Genomic DNA, 17,242 nt, shown 5'->3' with positions numbered 1-17,242 from the left:
AGATTGATGGATTGATCCAACAAACAGAAAGGTGTATGCATGTAAAAGCTAGCCTGCTGTGCATTCATTGCTGAATCTTTGCCTCTGGCCCTGCCCATCACGAGCACTTGCCCATCACTTCAGGATGCCCAGAAGGGAACGCTGACCTTGGTTTGAAAAATGCTCCCCTCCACTGCACTAGGGATTCATCTATCTGGGCAGTCGATATATATGAATAGGATGATAGAATGGGTCTGAAGCTACCACATCACAAGGTACTGTTCCCAAATTTGCAGGTAATGCTGATTTGATGATACCAGTTGGCCTTTTGCCCTTCCTTTCCTCCCCAAATAACTCAATAGTGCAGCTCAACTAGAGAAACAAAAACCAAGTCAATTCAGTGCTGATCAGACCAATGAGTTTATTGAGTACATGCTGATTAACAGTCAGATGATCTTGGTCTACAGCTACTTCTCTGAAGGATTGTAGATCTTCGACATGAAGAGAATAGAGTCAGAACGTTCATCAACGATCATGGCTATGAAAGGGCTTTTGAATTCAATGGTTATAGGCATAGCCATTGGGACAATATCCATAGAAGAGGCTGCTGCGGCCTCTGTTCCTCTCTCATCTATCATCATCATAGCCTTATGAAGGGCCTGTTCAAAGGAAAAATGGGGGGGGGGGAGAAAAAATGTCATTCTGCTGATGGATGGATAAAATGAAAATGCATTTTCTTGGACTAGGGGTGGCTCACAGCTTTTTGAGATTGAGGGAAGCATTCTCATATGCCCAAACTTCCAAAAGCCAGAAGCCCCAAACTCTCGAGCACACACCCTCCTATGAGCACACACAGAAGACACACACAAACACCATTTTTTCTGATGATTTGGGGGGGGGGATGATTTGCATCACCATCAGGTTGTCCACACCAGGAATGAGTCTACTTCTTTTCTTTCTTCTTCTTTGCCACTGCCACCAAAATTGGTGGGATTTTGGGAGGGGGAAAGAATCAACTTGAGTGGCACTAGGGTTGTCTTTGTTATTTACAGTGGTACCTCTACTCACAAATAACTCTACTTACGAATGTTTCTACTTACAAATGGAGCTCCATCTGCCATCTTGGATGCGGTTTAGATAGGATTTTTTCTACTTACGAATTTTTAGATAGGGTTGCTTCGACTTACAATTTTTTTCTCCCAATGTATTCCTATGGGATTCGACTTACAATTTTTTTCTACTTACGAATGTGCATTCGGAACGCATTACATTCGTAAGTAGAGGTACCACTGTATAACATTTGTTAGCTGTTTTAGACCAAAGAAAACAAATCTCAAAGCAACTTATCAAGAAAAACCAGGTGCACTTTGTATGCTTTCTGACACAGGGTTGGATCCTGAGTTTGCAAAAGGGTTCTGTTTGCAAATGGGCCAGTTTTCACTAGTTTCCTTGTCTCCATGCAAGTCCTTTCCAATTTCCTGTGAAAATTTACCAGCATTTTAGTACTTCTCCCCAGGGAAGTCACGTTATTAAAATGTGACACCAGAGGGCACCAAGGAACTGGCAATAGGAAAAGTGTGTTGTGGTGGAGAAAACAAGGTAATGAACATTTTTAATCTACCAGTATGCCATGTGACATTTTAGAACGATATACAGTGGTACCTCGGTTTATGAACACAATTGGTTCCGGAAGTCTGTTCATAAACTGAAGCGTTCATAAACTGAAGCGAACTTTCCCACTGAAAGTAATGGAAAGTGGATTAATCTGTTCCAGACGGTCCGCGGAGTACTTAAACTGAAGAGTTCATAAACTGAAGCAAACTTTCCCATTGAAATTAATGGAAAGTGGATTAATCCGTTCCAGACGGGTCCACGGAGTACTCAACCTGAAGCGTACTTAACCCGAAGCATGGGTGTAATTGGTTCCGGAAGTCTGTTCATAAACTGATGCGTTCATAAACTGAAGCGAACTTTCCCATTGAAAGTAATGGAAAGTGAATTAATCCGCTCCAGATGGGTCTGCGGCATTCGTAAACCGAAAATTCATAAACCGAGGTGTTCATAAACCGAGGTTCCACTGTATCTAATATTGTTTTAATAACGTTAAAAAGGTCAGTGTAGATCCAGTGTAGATCCAGCTGAAGACTGTGTCCCTAAACAGACTTAGCAGAGATCAAGCCCACAGTGGGCTAAGTATGTATAAGATTGTCCTGCCAGGTGGACATATAAATTCCTTGGTAGAATCATAGATCATAGAATCATAGAGTTGGAAGAGACCACAAGGGCCATCCAGTCCAACCCCCTGCCAAGCAGGAAACACCATCAAAGCATTCTTGACATATGCCTGTTAAGCCTCTGCTTAAAGACCTCCAAAGAAGGAGACTCTACCACACTCCTTGGTAGCAAATTCCACTGCCAAACAGCTCTTACTGTCAGGAAGTTCTTCCTAATGTTTAGGTGGAATCTTCTTTCTTGTACCGTAGTTGGAATCAATTACTCCGTGTCTGCTTCTCTGGAGCAGGAGAAAACAACCTTTCTCCCTCCTCTATATGACATCCTTTTATATATTTGAACATGGTTATCATATCACCTCTTAACCGTCTCTTCTCCAGGCTAAACATACCCAGCTCCCTAAGCCGTTCCTCATAAGGCATCGTTTCCAGGCCTTTGACCATTTTGGTTGCCCTCCTCTGGACACGTTCCAGCTTATCAGTATCCTTCTTGAACTGTGGTGCCCAGAACTGGACACAGTACTCCAGGTGAGGTCTGACCAGAGCAGAATACAGTGGTACTATTACTTCCCTTGATCTAGATGCTATACTCCTATTGATGCAGCCCAGAATTGCATTGGCTTTTTTAGCTGCTGCATCACACTGCTGACTCAGTGTCAAGTTTGTGGTCTACCAAGACTCATAGATCCTTTTCACATGTGCTGCTCTCAAGCCAGGTATCTCCCATCCTGTATTTGTGCCTTTCCTTTTTTCTGCCCAAATGTAGTACTTTACATTTCTCCTTGTTAAAATTCATCTTGTTTGCTTTGGCCCAGTTGTCTAATCTGTTGAGGTCATTTTGAAGTGTGAGCCTGCCCTCTGGGGTATTAGCCACCCCTCCCAATTTGGTGTCATCTGCAAACTTGCTCAGGATGCCCTCAAGCCCATCATCCAAGTCATTGATAAAGATGTTGAATAAGACTGGGCCCAAGACAGAACCCTGTGGTACCCCACTAGCCACTACTCTCCAGGATGAGGAGGAGCCATTGATGAGCACCCTTTGGGTTCGGTCAGTCAGCCAGTTACAAGTCCACTGAATGGTAGCATTGTCTAGCCAACATTTTACCAGCTTCTTTACAAGAATATAATGGGGCAACTTGTCAAAGGCCTTGCTGAAATCAAGATAGGCTACATCCACAGCGTTCCCTTCATCTACCAGGCTTGTAATTCTGTCAAAAAATGAGATCAGATTAGTCTGACATGACTTATTTTTCAGAAACCCATGCTGACTTTTAGTGATCACAACATTTCTTTCTAGGTGCTCACAGACCATTTGCTTAGTGATCTGCTCTAGAATCTTTCCTGGTATTGATGTCAGGCTGACTGGGTGGTAATTGTTTGGGTCCTCTCTTTCCTCCTTTTTGAAAATAGGGACAACATTTGCCCTCCTCCAGTCTGCTGGAACTTCGCCTGTTCTCCAGGAATTATCAAAGATGATTGCCAGTGGTTCTGAAATCACCTCTGCCAGTTCTTTTAATACTCTTGGATGTAGTTCATCTGGCCCTGGAGACTTGAATACATCTAAACTAGCCAAGTATTCTTGTGCTACCTCCTTACTTATTCTGGGCTGTGTTTCCCTGCTGAATCATCTGCTCCATATTCTTCAGGTCGGGCATTGTTTTCTTTTTTGGAGAAGACTGAAGGCATTGAGGAGTTCTGCCCTTTCTCTATCCCCTGTTCGCATTTCACCATCTTCTCCTCTAAGTGACCCCACTGTTTCCTTGTTCTTCCTTTTGCTACGGACATACCCATAAAAGCCCTTTTTGTTGTTTTTAACCTCTCTAGCATGCCTGAGTTCATTATGTGCTTTAGCTTTTCTGACTTTGTCTCTACACATGCTGGCTATTTGTTTAAATTCCTCTCTGGTGATTTTTCCATTTTTTGTACATATCCCTTTTAAATCTTAACTCAGTTAAAAGTTCTTTAGATAGCCACCCTGGCTTCTTTAGACACCTTCCATGTTTCCGTCTCATTGGTATTGCCTGAAGTTGTGCTTTTAATATCTCCCTTTTAACAAACTCCCAACCATCATGAACTCCCTTCCCTTTTAGTATTTCTGTCCATGGGATCTCACCCAGCATTTCCCTAAGTTTTCTGAAGTCGGCTTTCTTAAAGTCTAGGATTTTAATCTTAGTATGCTTGGTTGCTCCTTTCCACTGAATAATAAACTCCAGAAGAGCATGATCACTCCCACCTAATGATCCTGCCACTTCTACCCCACTAACCAGGTCATTACTATTGGTTAGGACCAGATCTAAAATGGCTGATCCTCTTGTTGCTTCTCCCACTTTCTGGACAATGAAATTGTCTGCAAGGCCAGTGAGGAATCTGTTCGACCTTATGCTCTTGGCTGAGTTTGACATCCAACAAATATCAGGATAGTTGAAATCCCCCATTACTCCTATCTCAATTCCTTTTGAATGCTTGGTCATCTGTTCCAGGAAGGCATCATCTGTGTCCTCAGTTTGTCTTGGGATCTATAGTAAACTCCCACACTGAGATCACTGTTATTTTTCTGTCCCTTAATTTTGACCCAGATACTCTCAATTTGGCTTTGAAGTTTTAAATCCTGGATCTCTTCACAAGTATACACATCCCTGACATATAACGCTACTCCTCCTCCTTTCCTGTTTGGTCTATTTCTCTGAAATAGATTGTATCCCTCTATTACTACATTCCAATCATGAGACTCAGCCCACCAGGTTTCAGTGGTGCCTATTATGTCCAATTATTATACCAATATCAAGTATTCCTTGGTATCCAAGGAATTGGAATTTACTGCGCAAGGTAGCTGGAACTTTGTCCAGCTACATCCCATAGTTGTCTTAAAGTGGTGGAACAGGTCATAGAATCATAGAATCATAGAATCATAGAGTTGGAAGAGACCACAAGGGCCATCCAGTCCAACCCCCTGCCAAGCAGGAAACACCATCAAAGCATTCCTGACAGATGGCTGTCAACCCTCTGCTTAAAGACCTCCAAAGAAGGAGACTCCACCACACTCCTTGGCAGCAAATTCCACTGCCGAACAGCTCTTTCTGTCAGGAAGTTCTTCCTAATGTTTAGGTGGAATTTTCTTTCTTGTAGTTTGAATCCATTGCTCCGTGTCCGCTTCTCTGGAGCAGCAGAAAACAACCTTTCTCCCTCCTTTATATGACATCCTTTTATATATTTGAACATGGTTATCATATCACCCCTTAACCTTCTCTTCTCCAGGCTAAACATACCCAGCTCCCTAAGCCGTTCCTCATAAGGCATCGTTTCCAGGCCTTTGACCATTTTGGTTGCCCTCTTCTGGACACGTTTCAGCTTATCAGTATCCTTCTTGAACTGTGGTGCCCAGAACTGGACACAATACTCCAGGTGAGGTCTGACCAGAGCAGAATACAGTGGTACTATTACTTCCCTTGATCTAGATGCTATACTCCTATTGATGCAGCCCAGAATTGCATTGGCTTTTTTAGCTGCTGCATCACACTGCTGACTCATGTCAAGTTTGTGGTCAACCAAAACTCCTAGATCCTTTTCACATGTACTGCTCTCAAGCCAGGTGTCTCCCATCCTGTATTTGTGCCTTTCATTTTTTTTTTTTGCCCAAGTGTAGTACTTTACATTCCTCCTTGTTAAAATTCATCTTGTTTGCTTTGGCCCAGTTGTCTAATCTGTTAAGGTCATTCTGAAGTGTGATCCTGTCCTCTGGGGTGTTAGCCACCCCTCCCAATTTGGTGTCATCTGCAAACTTGCTCAGGATTCCCTCAATTCCATTTCAAGGTCATTCCATTTCTTTTCAGAATCTCTAGAAACTTTGAGTTCTTTGAGAGGCCCTGAGTTCTTTGGCCTGGGGCTAACTAACAGAAAATGTTTACCACCCTCACCAAATGACAACACCTGGATTTTTTTGAAGGACACCATGATGCTGAAACAAGTTAGCCTGGTGATATGGCACATGCAGAAATTCAAGCATTCACAGCTTCTACCATATTCATTCTCTTTCCTACACACACACACACACACACACACACAAAATAAAAGCCCCAACTTACTCCTGAGAGCCTGTACTGAGGCTGCCCTGTAATTCCAGACAGGTCTGCTCTGTCAGTGAATACATCAACCACACCCATGGTGTACATTATGTCTTTCAGGTTAAGCTCTCCACTCGCCAAGCATCTTGGAAGATACACATTTACAGAGCTATTCAAGAATGAAACAAGGGAGGAAGACAAAGAAGAATTTATTAATCACATGAGAAAATACCATGCATATTAGGCCGTGTATATTATACAGCAGACTGAAGTGGTAAAATGGGCTTCCCCTACTTCAGAATGTAGATCTCTCTCTCTCTCTCTCATGTACCACTACATGTAAAATTCCTTGCAAAGAGAGATCCAGCAGAGCAGGCTAAGGACTGAGCTAGAAACTTTCTCCCTGCCAGGCTAGCTTTCTATTTTCAAGAAGGGGCAATTGCATGGGGGGGAGTGTTCAAAAGTGGTACCCTCACCTGTAGTCCAAAGTGAAACCATCCACGTTACCACCTTATTCTCATGTGCAAACCCAGGCTGCATTCACACGGCAGTTTATTCCATTTTCCCAACATTTCCCTGCCTGTTAATGTCTGCATTGGATTTCAGCTTTCATGCAATATAAAACACCACTTTCAGAAATCTAGCTCAAGTTTAGGGCTCATTTCTGGATGTATTTGGAAATGTATATCTTCTGGAAGCATGTAACATGAAAATGAGTGCTAAATCTGCACTATATTCTGCTATATTCCCAGAGGACCGCTTCCTAATCTCCATGTGTATAGGCAGGCTACCTGAACACCAAATGCCAGCAACAAACTATAAGGAAAGGCTGCTTAACTAAGAGTGTGCACCAGCAACAAAGGTCCAATTTGGACCCTGATCTGTACTTTGTCACAAAGGTCACCTCAGTCTGAAGTGTTCCAAAGGCTGCCTGGTTTTGCTTTATGTCCAACGCTGGGGGAGGGGGAGGAATGGGACCACAAGTTCCCATTCAGCTATTAGACAACAGCTATTTCATCAGATACAGTATGTCATACTGAGTGTCCAACATCTTGGATTCCCAAAACACTGGAAGATGCACATCTTACTAGCGGTGCACCTGCACAAAATCATGTGACCTGTGTGAGATCACATAACCCAAAAGACACTTTTCCAGGGCAAGATCTGCCATGGTCTCATACAATAAAACAGGATGTCCCAGCTTTTCTGGGACACTTGTGGGGTGTTGTATGTCCACCCCCTGCATGCATCTGCTGGAGTAAAACAAGGATGGGGAACTTGTAGACCTCCAGAAGTTGCTCAGCTACAACTCCCTTCATCCCTAGCTATTGGCCAGGATGACTGGGACTGATGGGATCTAGAGTCCAGCAACATCCAGAGGGCCACAAGTTCCCCACTGCTGAAGAAAGGCCTTTCCTTCAAAAGCTCACCCCACAATTGTTCTTATATCTCTGAATCTGAGCTGCCTGACATCAATGTCAAAAGTTGAAAGCTGTTACCTCCGTGTGAGTATTCTCTTCCAAGTCCGCAAAGCTCCACAAGACAAGCTGGCAGCCACCCTCTCCATCTGCCCCTTGTCAGGTAGGATAAAATAGGAAGTGGCATGTCCTTTGTAAGGCAACTTCAAAATGGTGCACAGTCGCTCGTTGTCATAGCCGGTTTCAAACATGCCCATCTGGAACATCATTGGCACTTTCACAACCGTGTAAGGATCCACGTAGAAGTTCTGCTCTGTCGTGTACTTTGGGTCAAAGGGCTTCTGCCATTTGGCTTACGGAAAAGAAGAAAGGGATATTTTTTTTAAGTGGCATAGCTACTTGTTACTCATTAGAACAATTCTACTCTAGCATAGACCTGTTTGCATGCAAGAAGCTGCGGGTACTTTAGGACACTCAACATTTCTTGACCTTGGCTATATCTTTAGTCCACGGGATTTTGTCTTCTATCTTTCATTTCTCCAAGTTGTATTCAATGTTAGTCCTACTCAGAGTAGAGTCCCTGAAAATAATAGAAATGACTAGTTTGGTTCATTAATTTCAATGGGGCTAAGGAAAATGGCGTTGGCTACAACCCTTACTCTAGAGCTGTCCTTTCGCTTTTCTTTCAGCTTTCAAAAATATTTCTGATTTTCTCCCTCTCTCACTTTCTCTTTCACCATCTCTGAAATATAGTTATCGTACATGATGTAATTCATCACAACCTAGATTATAGAATCATTGAATCACAGAATTGTACACTTGGAAGGAAACCAAAGGGACATGTGGTCCAATTCCCTGCAATGCAGGAATCTCATCTTAAGCATCCTTGGCCATCCAGTCTCTGCTTAAAGACCTCCAAGGAAGTGAAGACCACAACCTTCCAAGGGAGCCCATTCCACTGTCAAACTGCTCTTACTGTCAGAAACTTCTTCCCAATGTTTAGTTGGATTCTCCTATGTTAGCTGACATAGTTAAAAGAAACGAAAAGTTTGCACGTGGGCCCACATAGTTGTGAGTGGCATCTGCTAATCACTGAGGTGTGAATATTGAATTCACTTTTGAAAAAAAAAAATCAGTTCATAACTTCCGGGGGCGGGGGGGAAACGTAAACACCAATGTGTACCCTTTTAGAACACTATTTATCAAATAAATTATTATGGTGCCCAGTTATTTATTTATTTTTAAAAAACTGAGCTGCCTGTTGAGACCTCTGTTCCTTGCATTATCTCAAAATACAAAGTTGACAAGTGGAACTGTATCATTCTATGGATGAATGCTCCTCTACACGCACACAGACAGACACCTCTGAGTTAAGCAGCTGACAGAGATACTGTACATAGTTGTATCCTGCACTGGCTCCCAACAAAAAAATAGTAAAAGCACATGTATTACTCAGGGGTTGGACTCGATGACCTTTAAATTACCTTTCAACTCATTATACCCTATGAATGTCATGATGGTTTGAACTCCTCGGTTTTGTATTGATTAGCTGTTTGGCCAACCTAAATTTACAGTTCTAAAACCTCACTAATGAGTAACACCCTGATATCTTTTCATGGTTGTATATGGTTGAATACAACTTCAGTATTTGGCTAATAATTCATATATGGGAACGTATTTAATTATTTGTTCCACTTTTTCATCTAAATCAGAGGTTGCTGTATTTTCCCCTTCTGTCATTGTGCCTAATTTAAATACTTTTACTAAGTGTTCTTTAAATACTTTTACTAACTTCAGTGAATACACTAAGGAATCCCAGGCATTTTACTGGCCTTGAAAGTGCAGGACATAAGAAAGACAGACAGAACAAGAGAAGAAAGAAAGAAAGAAAGAAAGAAAGAAAGAAAGAAAGAAAGAAAAAAGGGGTTAAAACATTGAATTAGGTTCTGAACTGAATTGAGGCTGCCTTGCACAGTCGTAATTACTGAGGTCACCTAATAACAGATGAGATCCATTACATAGAATCGCTGTGAAACAGGAAATGGTTGCTTGACCAAAATTCTCTTCCTCACAAACAAAAGCAAACATTAGTACACAGGATGAAGTTCTACTTTGGAACCAGGGCCGGCTCTATGGGCAGGCTGGGTGGCGCAGGGCGCCACGGTGCCGGCCCACCAGGGGGGGGGCGCCATGCAGCCGCGCCTGCCCACCCACCGGCAGCTCCGCCGTACAGCAAGAGCGCCCGCCCTCCCGTCGCGCAGCAGCGCCTTCGGCGACTGCACTGAGCGCTGAGCCCGGCCGGCCGCCCGCCCGTCATGCTGGAAAACGGAGCGGCGGGGGGCGGCGGAGGGATCAGTCGTGCCAGGGCGCCAAAGGTGCTTAAGACGTCCCTGTTTGGAACTATGTGACAAGTGATGAGAATCTAGGATTAGCCATAAGGTGAGGAAATAAAATCACAGGGCAGGCCCATTAACTTGACTTACCTTTCATGTATATATAGCTAACCAGTAGTATTTCAGTAATTGGGTCGACTCCATCGACAAGCTTAGAAATCTTCCCATGGGTTTTCATTTTGACATATTGATTGATGTGCTCCTCAGTTACTGCTGTGTTCTTAAAATTTTCCATATAGATCTCTCCTCCATAAATGTTCCTGAGCTCCCTTAGGAACTGAGGTTGTGGATGCAACTCATTTTGCACAAACAGACAATTCCCCATTTCCATTTGGAGGCCTGAACCCCCATTGCTTAACGAGTAGATGAGGTTATGGAAGCCTTCATGTATCATCTTCTCCTGAATCTCTGATGGCTTGAAGCCAAGTCCTCTAAGGATCTGGTCTAAGGTGTTGGCCCTAGCGCCCAAAGCCAGCATTGCAAAAGCTGTGGAGATACACATGGGAGAGAAGACGATGTTCTTCTTGAATGAACTGCCCCGGTTGTCTCCATTAGAAGAAACCTGCCTGAAGAACTTGAATGCAAAGTCTGAATTGCTGTTGACCAGGACCTGGTTTGGAGTCTGTGCTCTTCCTCCATTGGGTTGGTTTTGGCGGTTCATATCTTGGGGGTTGCTGTCATAGTTGTCACACCTGTTCATGTAACTGCTGGGATTCACAGAATTTGGTAGGTTAAGATTGTTAGCCAGGATTCCAGCAATTAAAAAGAAGACGAGGGAAATTGCCATTTTCCCCCTTTTAAAAAAAGAGAGGGGGGAGGGAGAAAGAAAGAAATACATTAGTTCAATTAACTCATTATTTTCAGCTGCCCCCCAAAAACCTAGTGTGCTATTTGCACCATTGGCTATAAACCATGGTTATCCTGATTCATGCAGGAGCAGAGGTAGTAGCATCCTTTTGGTGGCACTGCCCTTGTTGGGTTAGAGATGAAGAAAGGAGGTGGCAAGGTTAGGGTAACTTCCCCTGAGCTGCCCCAATTTCACCGCTGCCTCCTCATCCCATTTCAATGAATGCAGCACCCGCACCTTAATTATAATTCAGCAAGTGGAATATTGGGTTCCATTATAGAAGACTTGCAGGCTCTTTCCTATTGAACTTTGAAGTTCACTTACAGGAACATTAGAGCATGAGAAGAGCCTGCTGGATCAGTCCAGTGACCCATCTAGTCCAGCATCCTGTTCTCACAGTGGCCAACCAGATGCCCGTGGGGAATCCTCAAGCAGGACCCAAGCACAAGAGCCTTCTCCCTGCCGCTGCAGTTTCCAGCCAACCAAATTCTACTATGGTCTATTAATTATTGCAACATTTTTTTACAGAGCATTGTGCGTGCATAGTTTGCCGGAGCTTCCAATTCCTTTGCATTCCCCTTCCCCCTTACACTTAATAAAAATACTGGAAAACATCAACCGTGGTATGATTTTACGAATACCTGCATCGTGAAGGAGCTCATGTATACACCAGCAAGCAATGGCATTTAGATTTATCATTTGTTTTTGTTTTGTTATTTTGCAGTGTATTATCAGCGTTCATGTGCACAGCTATAAATGAGAGGGGCTGGGGTTGGGGAGACAGGTGTCAATTAACTGAAGGAACTGAAAGCTGCAGCAAGTAGCCCTTGCTCCAGTTTTGGAATTAAGTTTAGAAATTTTTCTAGTTAAACCCGAATCCAGGACGAGTGACACTCAGAAAGAGACAACCCTGGAACAAAGGAATGGAATTGGATGCTCCTCCTGTTTTGAACATTTTATTTAATACATTATTAAATAATATATTATTAAGAATCAAGCTCTTGCTCCATGTTAGAGATAAAAGTATAAGAACCCAGTGGTACAGCATTTGTTTGGCATGCAGAAGGTTCCAGATTTCACCCCTGGCATCTCTAGGTACTGCTGGAAATATCTACAGTCTGGAGCCAATACTCAGATAGATGAGTAAGTTATCTGACTATGTTCACAGAAGCTGTTACCCAGGGGTAGGCAACCTAAGGCCCAGGGGCCGGATGCAGCCCAATCGCCTTCTCAATCTGGCCTGTGGACGGTCCAGGAATCAGCGTGTTTTTACATGAGTAGAACGTGTCCTTTTATTTAAAATGCATCTCTGGGTTATTTGTGGGGCCAGCCTGGTGTTTTTACATGTGTAGAATTGTTGAAGATTCATTCCCAATGTCTGCAGTCATGGGATTGTTGTCTATCACATGGCTGTATATGTTTTTCATTCCACAGTGGGAAGTGACAAAGACAGGATGTTTGTGTTACGTCCTTTCATTTAAAATGCATCTCTGGGCTATTTGTGGGGCATAGAAATTCATTCATTCCCCCCCCCAAAAAAGATACTGGCCCACCACATGGTCTGAGGGACGGAGGACTGGCCCACTGCTGGAAAAGGTTGCTGACCCCTGTAGTTACCTCTACTTTCCTTGCTAAGGGAAGAGTAGAATTGTTGATCATAATGCTATACCAGCTGCAACCAGTGGATGCCACTATGTCTAAGCATAAACTATCTCAATGAGTTCTTGTAAGTCTCAAATGAGGTAAGCTTGTATTGGCCATGCTGAGCCACTGGAAAGGGTTGTGACAGGAGACCAGTGGACCATATATGTATGGTCAGTTTCGGGGAGGAAAATCATAGAATTGTAGAGCTGGAAGGGACCCCCAAGGTCCAACCCCTTGCAATGCAGGAATTTCAGCTAAGGCATCCATGAAGTTGTCCTGTCTGTACAAGGACTTCTGCTGAAGGGCTCTCACTGGAAAACGTTCCCACGTGTGGAATAAAGTGCACCTTATTCTGCAGTCTCCCCAGTACAAAGATATTTTGACAAGCTTACTAGGTGACTTGTTGTATTGCTTAATGGCTCATAGAGTTAAACTCTCATTCAAACTTCAGAAGTGTTAATTGCTTCTATGCAGCCACCCAAGACAGTTTGGTGTAGTAGTTAGGATACCAGACTAGGAGTGCCAAAGCCCAAGTTTAAATCTCACTGGGTGATCTTTGAGCAGTTGCTATTTCTAGTCTAGCCTACCTCATATGGGGACTGTGAAGATAAAATGGGTGCAGAGGGGGAAATCTTGAGCTCCTTGGATGAAAGGGAGAATCTACAAAAAATGGAAGGAAAAAACCCCCACTAAATTTACTTAAGTTTTGTGAAGATGTAGTTGGTTTGATCAGCGGCATAGCATGAGGGGGCCCACAGGAGTGGTTACCCCATGTGCAAAATTGCTAGGGGACGCAAAATTTCAGTACCCGGTCCTGCTTCAATACAGCTGTGCACATCCATCGCTGAGCTTTGTTGAAAATGTCTTCTCCATGTGAACCAGGAAGTGACCTCTCCAGACAATGGAATGACTCTTCTTTTCTTATCTCTGTGGCTACGATCTCTGATCTCCTGGGTCACACGGGTGCTGTTAGGCAGTTGAATGCGCATGCGCACTCCATAAGTTTTTTGCAGATAAAGTCACTCAGATTCAGAAGGAGGTAGACACCACCGTGGGAGCAGGGCTGGGGCGGGAGAGTGCTGGAGCTCTGTCTGGTCGAGTTGCATGGAATCAGTTTCAATCCGTTACCCCTGAGGATGTGGACAGGCTGCTTGGACGTGTGAAACCAACCACATGTCTCCTTAATCCTTGCCCATCCTGGCTAATAAAAGCAAGCCGGTAAGGGCTGGGCGGTGGGCTCTGCAGGGTGGTGAATGCTTCCCTCTGTGAGGAAGCGTTCCCAGACCCGCTGAAAGAGGCGGTCATTAAACCACTTCTTTTAAAAGCATCTTTAGACCCAACCAATATGCCCAGTCTCAAATCTTCCATTCTTGGGCAAGGTGACTGAGTGGGTGGTTGCTGAACAACTCCAGGCACGCCTGGAGGATGCAGACCATTTGGATCCCTTCCAATCAGGATTCTGGTCTCGTCATGGGACTGAAACTACCTTGGTCGCGCTGGTTGATGATCTTCGGTGGGTTAGGGACAAAGGTGAGAGCTGTTTCCTAGTCCTGCTGGATCTCTCAGCGGCTTTTGACACCATCGACCATAACATCCTTCTGGACCGTCTAGAGGGCTTGGGAGCTAGGGGCACTGTCATACAGTGGTTCCGCTCCTTCCTCCTGGGCCGTGTTCAGAAAGTGGTGGTGGGGGATGAGTGTTCAGACCCCTGGGCTCTCACTTGTGGGGTGCCTCAGGGTTCTGTCCCCCCCCATGCTTTTTAACATCTACATGAAACCGCTGGGAAAGATCATCAGGGGCTTTGGGCTGGGTGTCCATCAATATGCGGATGAAATGACTAAACAACAATTCCATCTAATTCAGTAGGCTTTACTTCTGAGTAAACATACAGATTGGGAGCCTTTGTCTGATTCAAAGGGCTTTTCTGGTTTTCTTTGTGCCTTTAATAGCACCCTTCACATGGCCCCAGGAGCTGGCAACCCACGCTACACCACTGGGTTTGATCACTCTTTTTTTGTTTCAACGTATCAGAAGGCCTACCAAATTCATTCTTCATCTCTCCACTTTTCTTTTTATTTTCTTATTATTTATTGGTAACTTACCTTGCACAATATTTCCAATAAAGAATTTATGATAGGATCATCCTCGCATAAGGATATTCTTCCACACTAGCTTGTAAGAACTTTATGGAATTTACCAGCAAGCCCGCATTTCAATTAAGTAGGTTCATGAATTTCAGATATCCAACACCGTGGCTAATAATATTTATTGTTGTTTAGTCATTTAGTCATGTCCGACTCTTTGTGACCCCATGGACCAGAGCATGCCAGGCACTCCTGTCTTCCACTGCCTCTCGTAGTTTGGTCAGACTCATGTTCGTAGCTTCGAGAACACTGTCCAACCATCTCATCCTCTGTCGTCCCCTTCTCCTTGTGCCCTCCATCTTTCCCAACATCAGGGTCTTTTCCAGGGAGGCTAATAATATATTTATCACAAATCCCAATTTACTAAGAAAATTTTACTTACAGTTCAATCAATATTGTCCTGCCGCTCTCTCTGTGTCTTCACCGCTCCTTCTTCTTTGATCCCTTTGGACACCGGAGAAAGCAAAGCATCCTTCGACACTGGCAAACTAGTTTATCTGACTCATAGGCACAAAGGGAACTAGTTTTACTGGATGCCGAATTGACATGTGACTTTATAATGATACAGGACTGTCTGTCTCCTTGATATTTGCGAACTGGTTTTCATCAAACTGAATCCCTTTGTGAATGCATAAATAAATAATAAATCCACACCTCAATTGTCATGATCTTCCAACTCATTATAAACAAAAGGAACAATTTTGAAAATGGCAATTAAGCCCAAGCAGTGTGGATTAATTTGGCAATGAAAAGCACTATCTAGAAGGCAACAGCCCCATATATCTGATTATATCCCTGTGCACTTGATGCTCTTGATATTCTTTGAAATGGGAATAACATTCTTCAAAATTGGTGGGAAAACAAATATTTTGGGTATAACATTTGAGAAATGGACCGTACTCCTATGCACAACACCGATTCATGTGATGAAGATTTCAAAACTATCTGTTCATGCTTGGTTGATGTAAAAGGATGAGCTTCAGTGTGTGAACAGAGGAAAAGCACAGCATTGTAAACAGGGCTATAAAAAGTTGCATCACTTGGTGAGAGACATGTTATTGAACCAACTAGAAACTGGAAACTGTGACCACAGGGCTATCAAGATCAATAAATATGTATGTCACTGGCACCAACAAAAGTTGGTGGGCCTCTGACATGACTTCCAGGGCCTCATGGAGCACCGGAAGTCACATCGGAGGCACCCTCGAGACCTCGGACGCCACCTCAGAGGTCTCATGGCGCCTTTTGACGCAACTTCCAGTGTTTTGCAAGGACCTGAAAGTCACGTCCCAAGACCTTGTGGGGCCTCCAACATGACTTCTGAGGCTCCCAGGCACCACTGTGGCATGCAGTATGTAATTGCTGTATGTGGACAATTACCAAGGAATTCCAACATATTTGAATTTGAAGGAGGGCACTACCACTAAAAAGGGGATGGGAAGCAGTGTAGCATTCTGTTCCCACAGTAGCCAACCATATCCAAAGCAGGGCATGGTAAAGCATGAGACTCTTAATCCCAGAGTTGTGAATTTGAGCCCCACATTGGGCAAAACATTACTGCATTGCAGGTTTGCCTTGAGACAGTCTTTAAACCTCTTTTGTTGACCACCAGCATTACGCTTTCCATTTGACAACTGGGAAACACTGGCCTGCGAGCGCTCCAGTTGGAGAACAGCCTTAACCAAAGGTGTCATTGGCTTTGAAGAAACTCAATCTCAGGACGCAAGGGAGAAACGTGCTAAGAGGAAGGCACGCTTGGCAAATCCACACCGTGATCAACTCCAGCCTTGAAACCAATGCCCCCACTGTGGAAGGACGTTTGGATCCAGAATTGGCCTCCACAGTCACTTACAGACCCATTGTTAAAATCGTGTTTATGGAAGACAATCTTACTCAGCTACAAGTGATCGCCAAAGAAGAAGAAGAAGAATCATTGCAGGTAGTTGGATTAGACAACCCCATGGTCCCTTCCAGCTCTACAGTTCTGTGATTCCATAGACACTAGAGCACTCTCCTGCTTCTGTTCCTTAGTAACTGGTACTCAGAGGCAAGCTGCCTCTGATACTGAAGGTCATAGAGCCATCCAAGCCATCAGTACATCATGATAGAGAATTCCATACAGTATGTGCTGGGTGAAGAACTTCCTGTTGTCTGTCCTGAATCTCCCAACATACACCTGAATTCTAGTACTTAGTGTAAAAATCCTTCTCTCTATTGACTTTCTCTGCACCATGAACATAACTTACCATCTGCCTCCTTACTCATCATTTCTCTAAAAATCCCAAAGGAGGGATTCCCTATGAGGGAATGTTGTAGCATTTGGTGAGTAAGAGGCAACAAGATGGAAGTGTATAAAAGATTCCTGCGTTGCAGGGGGGTTGGACAAGGCAACCCTCAAGATCTCTTCCAATTCCACAATTCTTTGATTCTATGAAAATTTCCACCTCTGACTAGGGCTGCAATCTCCTGTGTGACACAGATGCCGTTAGGCTGTTGAATGTGCCATTTTTCAACCTCCACATGGC

The 17,242-nt window shown here is 43.8% G+C and overlaps 1 protein-coding gene across 1 annotated transcript; it reads right to left on the bottom strand.

Annotated features, from left to right (window-relative positions):
• Positions 1-375: 375 nt before the first annotated feature.
• On the bottom strand, positions 376-15,206 carry LOC118080829 (serpin A12). The gene is made up of 5 exons (XM_035106691.2): positions 15,100-15,206; positions 10,173-10,876; positions 7,771-8,041; positions 6,293-6,440; positions 376-638 (listed from the first exon to the last, which is right to left on the bottom strand). The coding sequence occupies exons 2-5, from the start codon at positions 10,867-10,869 to the stop codon at positions 447-449; spliced, it is 1,308 nt and encodes a 435-aa protein (XP_034962582.1). The 5' UTR covers positions 10,870-10,876; positions 15,100-15,206; the 3' UTR covers positions 376-446.
• Between the last annotated feature and the right edge of the window lie 2,036 nt (positions 15,207-17,242).

The sequence above is a fragment of the Zootoca vivipara genome, chromosome 1, assembly GCF_963506605.1.
Source record: "Zootoca vivipara chromosome 1, rZooViv1.1, whole genome shotgun sequence".
Classification (NCBI taxonomy): Eukaryota; Metazoa; Chordata; class Lepidosauria; order Squamata; family Lacertidae; genus Zootoca; species Zootoca vivipara.
The sequence above is the reverse complement of the archived record's forward strand: the minus strand, read 5'-3'. Positions and strand labels throughout refer to the sequence as shown.